Genomic DNA, 13,087 nt, shown 5'->3' with positions numbered 1-13,087 from the left:
CCTGCGTGAGAAAGGCATACAAGACCCATCCATCAGGAGCAATTCTTACCCAGGTTTCCATCTGCTATCTTTTCCTTTCATCCCGAAGAACATCCTTTAACAGTTCTTCGAGTGAATTTCTGCTGGTGACGAATTCTCTCAGCCTGTGTTTTTATGGAAAATGTCTTTATTTTCTCCCATTTTTGTGGGTTGTATATTCACTTTATTTGTGATGCTTTTTGAATATTTTAAAATTCTGATGAAGGCCAGTTTGTCTGTTTTTTTCCTTGATTCCTTGTGCTTTGGGCATAATAGCTAAGAAACCATAGCCTAGCCCACGGTTATGTAGAGTTACTTCCATTTTGTTTTCAGACAGTTTTACATTTTTAGCTATTTTATTTAAGCCTATGATTCATTTTGCAAAAGTTAATTTTGTATATAGTGTGAGGGAAGGGTCTGACTTCATTCTTTTGCGTGTGAATATCTAGTTTCCCCAGCACTATTTCCACGTTTCTTTCCTCACTTCTTGGCACCCTTGTTGAAGTTCAAGGGTTTATTGATTGATTTATTGTCTATCCTTACGAGACGTGCTCATACATATACTCGTAAATATTTACTATTCTCCACGTTGATAATGAAGGCGCTGGATTAGTTAGGGTGATGCTCAGCTGGCTGCTCTAATGAGTAGACCGAGAAATAAGGTGCGGAACACAATACTTCACTTCTTGCTAAAGTGATGGGCTCAGGTGGGTAGACAGGTTGGTGGGGTGGCTCTTTTCCATAAAGCTTTTCGGGGCCCCAGGCTAGCGGAGGCTCAGCCAGCTTCAACGAGGACTCCCGAGGTGGCCCCGAGAGTTGCCGCTGCAGTTATCTGAAAGGGGGAAGGAGCACGGAGGAGCGCGCAGGAGCACGCAGGGACGGTTTCTAGGGGCCAGGCCTATAAATAGCACATATCACTCTGTTCACATTCCTCTGGCTGGAATTCAGTCTCGTGGCCACGTCTAACTGCAAGAGAGGCTAGGAAGTATGTGGTCTAGCTGTGTGTTCGGGGAGAAGAGGAGACCATGGATTTTGGTAAGCAGCTGCGTCTCTGTCGTAGGGGCCTATGGAAAATGGTAAGTTTGGTGTGGCACACTCATTACACGGTGCTAAAGGTACAGATGTGCACGTTCGTCTCCCCGAGTAGGCTGTGAAATCTTTACATTTCAGTACCCAGGACAGGACAGGCTATGTGCTCAGTGCTTATTAAGTGGCTTTTGAATGAATGAATGAATGAATGGTGTGAGCTTCTGGGACAGTAGCTGGCCAACAGATTCAGTTGCTTCTTTTTAAAAAAATTTTTTTACAAAGTGCTATCTGGCTAATGTGAGTTAGAAAGCAGGTGAGGTCATTGTGAGTCTTCTTTTAACTGTGAAAAACATACGTCATTTGTCCTTGAAACCCAACCAATTGGATTCTTTGAGACCTGAAGTTTGAATTTGATTTATCTTTGGGGAACTCAGTCCTTTGCAGAATTTAAGTACATACGTCTATGAAATTAATATGTTGGGTTAAAGGAAAGAGAAAAAGAGAAATTATAAAAATAATATATGAACCAGAGATATGGTTGCATATTTTTCAAAAATCTTTCAATGGAAATTTTATTATGAAGGATTTAACCAAAATATTTAGCTGTGGGACTTGGCTATGATCCTTCGAAGTTGGGTGAAATGATGAAACTCTACCTGAGGGCCACCTTTTAAGAAAGCTGATTTTTAAATGCGTGCTGTATTAAGATGGTATTCTGCACTTCTCTCTAGCCTCCTCCTGGAACGGCAGCTGTGATTGGAGGAGCTGTCTCAGGCTTTAACCTCAGAGCTGGCTCATTTTGGGCAACAGAAATCTGTTCCACCTTCTTTGGAGAGAAGGGAATAAGAGCGAAATCATCAATCTTGGTTATACCTAGGAGGAAGAGAAAGTGTGTGGGTTTTTTTTTTTTTACCAATACTGATGAATTCTGCAACACCAGCTGGGTGTCTCGGTTCTGACCTTGTCTCCCTGGAGGTAGCGTCAGATCCCGCAGGTCAAAGTCTCAGCCCTACAGGACCCCCTCCCCGCCCCCGCCATACCCCTTTCAGATGCCAGCCGCAAGTCCAGGTGGCCACCTGTGCTTCAGACCCACTGGCTATAAATTGGAGGTTCCCATGCCCGCCTCCTTGGGTTCAATTAACTTCTTAGAGTGGCTCACAGAACTCAGAGAACTCAGAGAGACATTTTACTTACTAGATCACTGGTTGGTTATAAAAGGATACAACTCAGGAACAACCAGATGGAAGAGAAGCATGGGACAAGGTGCCTGGGAAGGGGCCGGGAGTTCCGTGCCCCCAGGTGTGCTGTTCTCCCACATCTTCACCTGTTTGTCAACCTGGAAGCTCAGTGAGGCCCATCCTTTTGGGGGCCTCGTTATGATGGCCGTTGGTGATGACTAAGCACAATCTCCAGCCTTTCTCTCCTCCCAGGAGGTCAGAGGGTGGAAGGGGAGGTGGGACTGAAAGTTCCACCCTCTAATCACAAGGTTGGTGTCACTGGCAACCAGCCCCCACTCTTAGGTTCCCTAGGGGCTTTCCAAAAGTCAGTTCATTGACATAACAAAAGACACCTTGCCAGCTCTCCACATTTAGGAAATTCTAAGGGTTTTAGGGGCCCCTTGCCAGGATCAGAATGAAGATCAAAAGTATATTTCTTATAATAAATCACAGTATCACACATGCAGAGCCCAGGAGGGTGGCTAAGCCACAAACACCTAGGATCTCTTGTTCAAGACAGCTTGTGCTAAAAGCCAAGGGAATGGTGTGAAAGGAAAATCCAAATGGAGTCGGTATTGCTAAGAGAGAGCAGGGCCCAGGCAGTGGTCATCTAAGTGTCAGAGGGCAAGTGGAGGGGCCAGGATGGCCAGTGGGGGGCCCTGGAGGCCAGCCCCAAACCCCAGGTGGCACCGTTAGAGGATGTTGGCTCCTGGAGAGTGGTTTGACTAAAGCTTTGGGCCGACTCTGAATCTGAGCTACCCCGAGCGAGTCATACGTGTGAATGTGAACTGCTGTCAAGGAAGGTGGACGTTGAGTGACATCACCTGTATCACCTGCCCAGGGGTGCACTGGGATGGCCTCCGGCTGTTTGGACATGCATGCAGAGGTTTCCAGGCTTCCCCTGGGATGCGGAGCCCTGTTCTCCCTTCAGCCCTGGGCAGAAAGGCACGAGGGGAGAGGGATGAGCACGAGGGATGAGCAGAGGCTGGGGACCCAGGAAGGAGGCCTCTCCCTTGATATCCTAAGCTGGAGCCCCCACCCCCATCACACCACCAGCACGCATGCCCACTCCTGCTCCTCTGTGTTCTGTCCCCTGCCTGCAAGTTACTTCAAGACCTGGCTTCAGGCTTAATTCCTCCTGAAGCTCCTTTGACTCTCCAGCCTTTCCAGTCTCTCTCAATATAGACCAGAACACACAGTCTTGAAACAAACCATGAAATCTTTACTTGCTGGTCATAACTGTGTTTCCCGCACGTCAGCTTTATCTTCACAAAGAGATGATGCTTTTCTCCAGCGCAGGGACCAAATGTTCCAGGTCTCCTGGAAGTGTCCGCGGAGAGCTGGGCGCACAGGCAGCGGCTCCCCAACCTGGTAACTGACCAGAAGCTCTGTTTCAAGAGACCGGGAAGGGCGGCCTTTTGTTCATGCATTCATTCAGCTGGTGCTAAGGGCTGGCTGGCTGCTTAAGGTGTGATTTCTGCTCACACCTAGGTTAAAGTGAAGACACGAAGGATGATTATGACAAGCACGTTCCACTGCATACCTGTAGGCTCATCTCTCCTTCTCAGTCTCACGCCAACCCTGCAAGTCTGGGATTCTCATCTGACAGTTGGAGAAACAGGCGCAGAGGTCTCAGCGCCAGCAGGTGGCCGGGCTGAGGAGTGAGCCCAGGCGCATTGCAGGGCGGCTCTGGGGGCCCCAGCGGGGCTGGGGAGCTCTGAGGCTTTGGTGGGGGCAGCAGCTGTTTGGGGAATGTTCAAGGGCCTGGGAGGTGGCCCTTTCGTCAGAGGCCGCCCCTGCCCTGAGCCTCAGGGCTGTCCTTGCTCTCTCCTTGGGAGCGTGGGGGCTGCCAGGGTGCCCACTGATCTAGAGGCTAAGTGCCTGGCATTAATTCCAGGTGTCTCTCCAGGCACTGCCCCACCCACCCTGCCCTGTGGGCACCACCCCTCTCCTCCTGTCTGCGAATTAGAGGACATTATGACAGCCATCATCAGAAGGAGCTCCTGCTGGTGGCTGCAGGCTGCGCGTGCGTGTGTGTATGTGTGTGTGTAATGGGGCGAGACCCCCCTGCCCACCTTCCACACTCCACCCTCCCCTGTGGCCAGTGTGAACCTGGCTAACTAATCCTGTGAGGGCTGACTGGGGAGGCAGCTGTGGGGAGATGTGCCCATGTTCTTGGGGCCACTGTGGTGTCCCCTCTCAGTTGCCTCCATTTCTTTGTGTCCTGTGTCCTGGGTTTCCCATCACCTGAAGCTGCCCTCCCTGCTTTGTCCTTCCTCTCACAGATATCCCCCTGCTCCCTGGCTCCCCACGCCGGCTGAGCCCGCGGGCAGTGGTCAGAGGAGACCGGGGCCCCAAACATGAACAGCAGTACCTCAAGGTGCCGGGTCCCCGAGCCCAGGGTCTGCGGGGCACTTCCACCCGAGAGTCTGGCCAGCCGTCCGGTGGAGGGAGCTCCCACAGGTGCTCTGTGAGTATTGGGATAGATGGCTGGGTGACTCTGATGGGGGGGCCCACTTGACTGGGGGACCCTCCACTTCGGGGGCAGGTATGTGTCAGACAGAGAGAGAGAGAGGATTGGTTTTGGTTAGGGCCTTTTCCTCTCCTCTTTCTCCAAGCCATGGTGGCACAGTGCCCCAGCAGGGCTGGGGTCTTCTGCTCCAAGGAGGACAGGGAAAGCGGAGGTGTGAGACGCCAGGTGGCCCCACCTATTGGTCTGCAGGCTTCGTGGCTCACCTCCCATAGGTCTGAGGAACCAGACCTCTGCTGTGACGGCTCAGGCTCTCCCCTGTGCCCAATGCTTCATCTGGTTGCCCAGGTGACCTCTCAGGTGGCTGCCGAGGCAGCTGGGTATCAAATCAGTAATAAACAGAGAAACACCCAGAGGGGAGGCAGGTCCCTCCCCGACTCCGCCTCGTTCTTTCTCCTCTTCTCTCAGCTCCCATCTCTGGGAGTGGACGTGAGTGACTGCTGTGGTCTTGGGTAGGGTCCTCACCAGTGGCTGGAGAGGAGGAGGAGGAGGATGTGGGGCTGTGAGGGGCAGAGGGCACAGTGAATCTCCGTGGGGTGGGGTGGGCTAGGCGACTAGAAATTGGCTTTTGTTCCAATGGATCCAGAGAGCCTGCCGGTGAGTACTATGTGTTTGCAGGCGGCGGGTGCAGATCTGCAGGAAGGTGGGGTGCTGTCGTGCGGGCGGAGGGCCGTGTGTGGAAGCGCACCCGGGTGATGCGTACGTGCCCAGATGTGTGCGGAAGCGCGGGGCTGTGCGCATGTGCGGGCGGGGGCTCTGTGCGTGGAGGCCGGCGGTGGGATGTGCAGGGTTCGTGCAGCGTGTGCATCTGGGTACGTGAGTGTGCGCGTGCGCGTGCGCGGGGGCCTGCGGGCCGGGGCCGCGAAGCGCTGGCTGGAGGCTCTGAGCGCCGGCCCTGGCCGTGGCCGATGAACTCGGGCCCCTGCGTCCTTTCCCTGGGGCAGCGAGGGCCCTGGTTCCCAGTCTGCACCCCTGGGCCCAGAGCACAAGGTCGGCCACCCGGGTCGCTCGCCCCTCCCTCACTGGGCCTCACCGCCCGTGTCCCGGCCTCTCTGACCAGGTCATCAACAACTACCTGGACGCCAGTGAGCAGGTGTCCTCGGAGGCCCGTCTCAGCCGCATGCACTTCCATGACAACCAGAGGAAGGTGGACTATGTGCTCGCCTACCACTACCGGAAACGCGGGGCGCACCCCGGCCACGGCTCCCCCGGCCACGCGCTGGCCGTCATCTCCAATGGCGAGACGGGCAAGGACCCCCGCGCAGGGGCTCCCGGTGACATTGACCTGGGGCCGCTGGACGCCCTGGAGGAAGAGAGGAAGGAGCAGCGGGAGGAGTTTGAGCACAACCTGATGGAGGCCGGGCTGGAGCTGGAGAAGGACTTGGAGGTGAGTCCAAGAGGGTGGCCCAGGGGGTGGGGCGGGATGGCCCTGCGGACTGGGCTCCTGGTGATCAGTGTCACCTGCAGGAAGCCTTGGCTTTTTTTCTGGCAGGTGGCTTTTTTCTTTTATTTTGGTGGACAAACCAGATTGTCTTGTTCAAGGACTTGAGGAAGAGTTTTGAGGTCCCAGGTGGTGGTGGAGGAGGCAGGGACATGCTTTGTGTTCTGTGGTCCTCGGCTTCGTCAGAGCCAGAAGGCAAGGCGTTTCCTCCTGGCTCGCCATCCTGTGATGGTTTCCTTGGGCTGAAGCCCTGGTTTCATGTTGAACTTTGGATGAAAATTCCTCTATAGAGGACTTATCTCAGTAAGGGATGTGCTTGCCTGGGGCCTCCAGGAGGTTGGTTATTTGGGAACTGACATCAGACATATTTCATCAGCTTGTGAGCTGTATGTATTCTCACCTCTGATCAGTAGGCAGCCTAAGGAAATGCATTTATCAACATATCTATCCATCCATCCATCCTTCATTCACTTCTCCATTTCTCCGTATCACAATGATCCTTTAAAGATGACCTGCCCTTGCCATCCCCTCCAAAACCGTCTCCTGCCCCTCCCTCCCTCCCCCGTCTGCTCTGCTTAAATGCTGCCTCCTTCTAGACATCTTCCCTGACCGTCTTAGATGAAGTTCGCTCACCCCCATCTCTCAGTCCCTTGACCCTGCTTGATGTCTCTTCATCATACTTAGCATCTGAAATAACACGGTAGACTTACTTGTCGTTCATCTGTGCCCCTACCGGCTCCGTAAAGGCAGGGGTCCTGTTTGGTTCACTGCTGTATCCTCAGCCCCTGGCACGGAGTCTGGCACATAGTAGGAGCTGAACAAGTGTTAGTTGAATACATATGTGACGTCCCTGGGCCTCAGGTTCCTCATCTGCAAAATAATGGACACCCACTGGGTCGTTAGACAGGGCAATGGGAACATCTCACATAATGTCTGGTATACAGTAGGTGCTCAATAAACACCCATTATGGTGATAGGAAAAAGGTGTCATGCTGAGGGTTGGGGTGACATTCTCATCAGAAACCTGTTTTGTTAGATTCACGTTAATGCCACCCCTGAACTGGAAGGGATCCCGGAGGTCATTCATCCGTTTTTCTGTCCCCAGGAGGGCGTGTGGCCTGGCTCAGGCCCCTGTGCTGACCTGTGCTGCTTATCCAGACTCTCACCAGGGGCCCCGCCTCTCTCTAGTCTTTCTGCCAGTGTAGGGACGTGTGCTCTTTTAGGGCCACTTGGGGCTGCCTTGCTGTGAGTGTGCTTTCCCTTTTGGGAACCCAAAGCTCTCTTGGTGCCTCTGATGGGGTCTGGTGGGAAGGTTTCTCGAGGTAGTGGTGTGTTTTGAAGGCTGTACAAGATGCTTGTGGCATGACCCCTGTGAGAGGCTGTGGGCCAGGCACCTTCTCTGGGTGTCAGGGACTCAGGGAGCATCGGGGAGTGGAGGCCTGGGCCTCGGGTGGCTGCTGAGCTGGGGAACAGCATCCTTCTCCAGAGGTGGACTCGGGTCTGAATACAGGTGTTCACAGCCCAGGTCTGGCGCCTGCCAGCCTCACGACCTTGGGCAAGTGACTCAGTCCTTTTGAGTCGGAGTTTCCTTGTCTGTAAGAATGGAAAACAATACATTTTTCATTGGGTTGCGATGAAGATGAAACAAGACAGCTAAGTAAAGTGTCTAGAACAGTAACCGTGAGGAAGAGTTACTGCTGTTGTTATTATGTACAGTTGCCAGATTCAGCAAACGGAAATTCAGGGTGCTTATTTCAATTTGAATTTCAGATCAGTGATAAATGATTTTTAGCATAAGTGTGCCCTATGTAATATTGGGAACATGTCCTAAAAATGATTGGTCTGGGAGGGAGCATGTGGTTAGCATGCACGAGGTCCTGAGTTCAATCCCCAGGACCTCCACTGAAAAAACTAAATAAACAGACCTGATTACCGCCCCCCCCCCGCAAAAAAAGCCTAAAAAGAAAAATCTATTGGTCTGAAATTCAAATGTTACTGTCCTTGTACCTTTCACTACTTCTGCGAGCATCCCCGCGATGTTCGCTGCCCTCCGGCACGTTTTATTGTGGTTGCTACTGGATTTTCCTGCCTTCGGCTGGGAATTAGGAGGGACCAGAGGTAGCTCTTAGGACTGACCAGTGTGGGACGGGGGCGTGGAGCATGCCCTGGACTGTTGTCGCTGTTGTGTAACTGCCAAAAGCTCCCCCCTCCCACCCCCCACTCCGGCTTCAAGGCCTAGTGAACTCTTCTTTCCTGGGGTGTCCCCAAGCTACTCAGCCTCCCCCAAGTCCCCTCTGTCACCAGAGTCTCCACCTCTCACGTAGCCGTTGTGTCTTACTGTCTCGCAGTGTTTTCTTTTTCTCCCTCTCTTTTCTAAAAGTATTCGTTTGGGCAACTCTGATGCAAAGAGTTGAGTCAATCACAGTTCTCAGTCACGATGCGGACGTGTTATTACCACTGGTCTGCACGCGGACCTTCTTGTCGCTCATTTAAGTTCCCTCTGCCCTTCACTGCCTGCTCCCTCCGCAGGCGACACTGCCTTGTGTTTCTGGAAATGTATAGTGTCTTTTTCTGCTTTATGCAATTTTTTTCATCAAAACAATAGACTTTATTGTTTAGAACAGTTTCGAATTTGCAGAAAAACTGGACAGAGAGTCCGCCTCTCCCGTGTACCCAGCTTCCTCTGTTATTAACAGTAACGTCTACACGGACATGGTACCTCTGTCACAGTCAGTGAGCCAATGTGGATACGCTGGCATTAACTAAGATGCCTACTCTGTTCAGATTGCCTTAGTTTTTACCTCCTGTCCTTTTTCTGTTGCGGCCCGGATCCCATATTCTGTGTAGTTGTTGGGTCTCCTTAGGGCTCCTCTTGGTGGCGATGGTTTCTCCAAACTGTTCGCACTTTTAATTTTCCTGAGAGGCACTGAGTTTTACAGCCATTCTGCTTCTTACCCTTTCCCCTCTGCGCTTTTTCAGACCATTCACCTTCTGCACATGCATCTGATCCATTTCTTTCCCTAATGGGTGATCGCTAGTCTGCCTCATCACTCCCCTCACGATCGTGGGCACCCAGGTTGCCTCCAGCTGTGTTGCCTTTCAGTCCAGCAAGGTTGAGAATGAATTGTCACCTCCTTCCGGACCCTGGTCCCATGATCTTCTCCACCAGCCCCCAAGCCATGCTGGTGATAAACGCTGGTTAGAGCTGGAGACCGTGAGGGTCTGCACAACTTTCTGGGGACCTGTTAGGGTCTGAACGATTCTTCTCTGTGTCAAGATGCCCAGCCTCTGGCCTTGAGCAGCAGCCTGGAACGGGCCCCTCACAGGTGTGGCGACATTGTTCGGCTGCACCTGGTGGCCGTCTGGGGAGCAGGTGCAGCCGCCCCACCTGCTCCGCCGTCCCCGCTCTTCTGGGCTGGGTTCTGGTTTCTCTTTGATTTTAAGACAATGGAGAGGAAGTGCGCTTCTATCAGAGATCCCTTAAAACTATTCCCTCAGCCTTTCAGATGAAAAGAACTTCGTACACACCAAACCCTGGCTGATGGAGTATCGTGGGATTCATTTTGGACCCTGGTTGGTGTCTAGACGTGCTTTAGACAGGAGAACTGGTACCTCACCTTGCGTTTGGTGTTTCGCTTTTCATTTGGTGTGTGTATGTCCACGTGTTGACATTGCACATGTTTGTATTTTCCAGACTAGTCAGTGTCTATTGGATGACTAGACCACAGTTTGCTCTGTTTTCTTATGTTTGGCCAGTTGATTAGAATTTCATCTGAAGACCTAGTGGGGATGCCTGTGGGTGACAGAGGTCCCTGCATCCTCACTGCCAATTTGCATAAACGAGGGCCTCCTGTTTGGAGTTGGGCGTCGCTGCCAAACGGGAGGCTAATGCAGGCAGTTGAGGGACTCGCCCAGCCTTGAGCCTCCAGGCAGCCTGTAGAGTCGGTGGGCTGAACAAGGCCTCCCGTGACCCACCTCCTCCCGACCCCCTGCCCTGACCCAGGGAACCGGAAGGACAGAGGCAGAGACCCACATGCTTGGGTGGCACCGTGGGGAATCTCGGGGGTGGGTGAGCCCCCGAGGCAGGAGCGTGTGTTGCACTTGGTGGGCCGGGAGGGCATGTTTGTGGCCTTGTGTGTAAAGACCTTCTCCCAGCCCGCAGGCCCTGAAATTCCAGCAGGCATGGCCGAAAAACTTCATCTCGTGGGCCACTGATCATCCCAACTGGGAATGGGGAGAGGGCATTGCCGGGAGGCCCGGTGCCCCCTTGCTTGGTGCTGGCTCTCCTGGGATTAGGGCACCGGAGAACCGGCAGCAGAAGCTGCCTTTAATCAGCCTGGTCTGGCATCTCCGCAGGCCCAGGGGCTGCTCCCGGCAGAGTCAGGCATGGGGCAGGGGCGGAGTGCCCGCTGGGAGGCCCCAGGGGTCCATAGCTTCATGCCTTGGTGTTGGGAACCCAAGAATGGCCAGATTCCTGCTCTCTCTCTGCAGAGAGGAGACCCCCTCCCCAAAGGGCATAGGATGTCTCTGACACTGACTCCTCACTCACTCCACAGCCCTGATATCTGACGTCTCAACCCGAAGTACTGTGCCGAGCCAAAGGAGACACCTGGAGGACACTTGGGGGATGGGACTCATGACCTCCCAGTGGGGCTCATTTAGGAGGGGAAGGTGGTGGGCCGGGAAAGTCAGAACACTGCCTCACCTTCAAACTGGAGGCCACTGTTCTTGACCTTTGTCATCACCCCTCTTTCTCACCTCTTTTCCAGGAAGAGTTTTTTTTTAAGGCTCTGCATTATTTATTTATTTTATAAATTAATTTATAGAGGTACTAGGGATTGAACCCAGAACCTCACGCTTGCTAAGCATGCCCTTTACCACTGAGCTATTACCCCTCCCCCTCCGAAGAGTTTTCACACATCTGATTAACAGCTGATGGGAACATCCGTCCTCCTAGGCCTTTGGACAGAGGTGGGGCAACTTTGAGAAATTGCTCTGTCTTTAGAGTGTGGTTTAGTTGGCAGCTTTAAGGAAGGAAGCCAGCCAGCTCTCCTGGGTGCCTTCTGAATCCCTTGTATCACGGGATTGCTTCCACTTGTGTGCCCTTCTTCAGACCCCACGAATATCCTGCCAGGCAGGTGTCAGTCCCATCTTTGTAAGGAGACCGGTTGCGAGGGGCTAGCTGCTCAGCCTCGGTGACACCCGTGAAGTGGCCCAGCTGGGATCTCAGACCTTCCAGGGGTCTTTGCCATCCCGGGGACGAGTGACGAGCCCTTGATGGCGGTTTCCTGTTCTGTCTTCCCCAGAATCACAGAGGTTCTCTGCAGGGGCCAGGAGTTACTGACCCAGAAAGGGACTGATTTAGGGGGCACCTTGTCCTCCTTAATAGAGGCCCATGGGGGTCAGAGGAGTAACCGCCACCTGTCCGGGCTTTTTGCCATCCTGGAGGCTGCCCCAGGCCGGCCCTGGGTGACTGCTGCTCCTTACATGGTATCAGCCCGCAGCCCCGCAGATCAGACACCCAGAGCTGCACTGCCTTCTCTGACTCATAAAGAGCCTGTATTGAAACAGCGTCTCCCAGCTCTTGCTTTGCAGGGAAAACGAGGACACAGGAGATTCCTGAAACCTTGGGGAAGCCTTGCTGCGTGCTTTTCTAGGGTGACAGTGTCCCCTGGAGGTCTTCCTGTCCGTGGCTCTGCCTCAGGCCCCGGGCAGGCTTCAGGTGCTGGAGTGAGGGGAGTGGTGTATTTCTATGGGGTGGGAGTCCCCACACCGCTGTTGACACCATTATGAGATGAGTCTGTTTCCTCCTTGGGATGGGACGGGGGTTTGCGTTCTTAAGAAAGGCTACAGGGAGCACACGGAGAACGCGAAGTCGGCGTTTAATGAGGCCCCAGTCCATCCCGTTTCTTGGTGATGCTCCCGGGCTGTCACAGGTGCGGGTGGCGGCCCCATGGCTGCCGGCTTGCGCTAATGACCGGGGAAGACGTGTTGATTTCCCCCCCGGCTTTGGACGTGTTCCTGTCCCACATGCCCCGCCCTGAAGCATCCCGCTGGAGCCTAGGGCCGCTCACCTGCCTCTTTCCAGCCCCTGGGGGACTTCAGGGAAGACGACAGAGACAGTCCCAGCAGCCCTGCCCTGGGGACCGCACAGCTGAGCGGAGCGGAGCAGGGCTGCGTGGATCTGGTCTCCGAGGGGAGGCCTCCGGGCAGCCTGGGGGTGGGGATCCAGAGAGAAGCAAGGGGGGCTCGTGCTCCCCAGCCTCTTCCAGCGACTCTGCAGGGGGGCGTTTGGCCGACGGGGTCATCCCGCCACCCAGATAAGCGCTGCCCTGCTGACGAAAGAAACTGGCCTAGTGGAGAGTGGGCCCAGGGGTTAAACAGAGGGGGAAGGGCTGGGGTGCAGCTCTTCCTCAAGTCTTTTACGCCTGGCGTCTTTCTTTGACTGGCAAGCTTCCAGTGGTCCTAGGATTCCTCAAAAGGAGGAAGGGGGCTGGAAGGAGGTCCTGGGCTTTGACGGTCCTGTCCTCCCCTGCAGTGGCAGTGAGCAGGCATCAGAGGTTGACCTGCTTAGGGCTTCTGGCCTGTGCACCCCTTGCCTGGCATGTGTTTTGCTGGTTTCCTGTTACCAGGTGTGGTCTGTGAGGGATGAGGAAAGGGGGTCATGGGGATATTATAGCTGGAAGAGCTTGGAAGGGCTTGAGATGTCTCTCAATTCCGTAAGAGTGCGGGAACCGACGTCCAGGGGATGTGACTTGCCCAGGCTCACACTGCTGGTTATGCCTTAGGCACCCGAGATCCTGACTGCAGGGAGTCTGTGCGAACAGACAGGTCCAGGAGGTGAGCTCCTTC

The 13,087-nt window shown here is 53.9% G+C and overlaps 1 protein-coding gene across 3 annotated transcripts in view; it reads left to right on the top strand.

Annotated features, from left to right (window-relative positions):
- ANO2 (anoctamin 2) overlaps positions 1-13,087 on the top strand; it is a 253,462-nt gene that overhangs the window by 3,843 nt on the left and 236,532 nt on the right. Inside the window, exons 1-3 of one of the 3 annotated variants that reach the window (XM_074357442.1) lie at positions 938-1,053; positions 4,550-4,734; positions 5,855-6,181. In XM_074357442.1, coding sequence (XP_074213543.1) covers positions 1,044-1,053; positions 4,550-4,734; positions 5,855-6,181 — 522 coding nt within the window. In that variant the 5' untranslated portion in view covers positions 938-1,043. Of the gene's footprint in view, positions 1-937; positions 1,095-4,549; positions 4,735-5,854; positions 6,182-13,087 lie in introns of those variants that run through there. The other 2 variants (XM_074357443.1, XM_074357441.1) reach the window with 2 other exon arrangements.

The sequence above is a fragment of the Camelus bactrianus genome, chromosome 34 (assembly GCF_048773025.1).
Source record: "Camelus bactrianus isolate YW-2024 breed Bactrian camel chromosome 34, ASM4877302v1, whole genome shotgun sequence".
Classification (NCBI taxonomy): domain Eukaryota; kingdom Metazoa; phylum Chordata; class Mammalia; order Artiodactyla; family Camelidae; genus Camelus; species Camelus bactrianus.
This window is presented reverse-complemented; position numbering and strand designations above follow the sequence as displayed.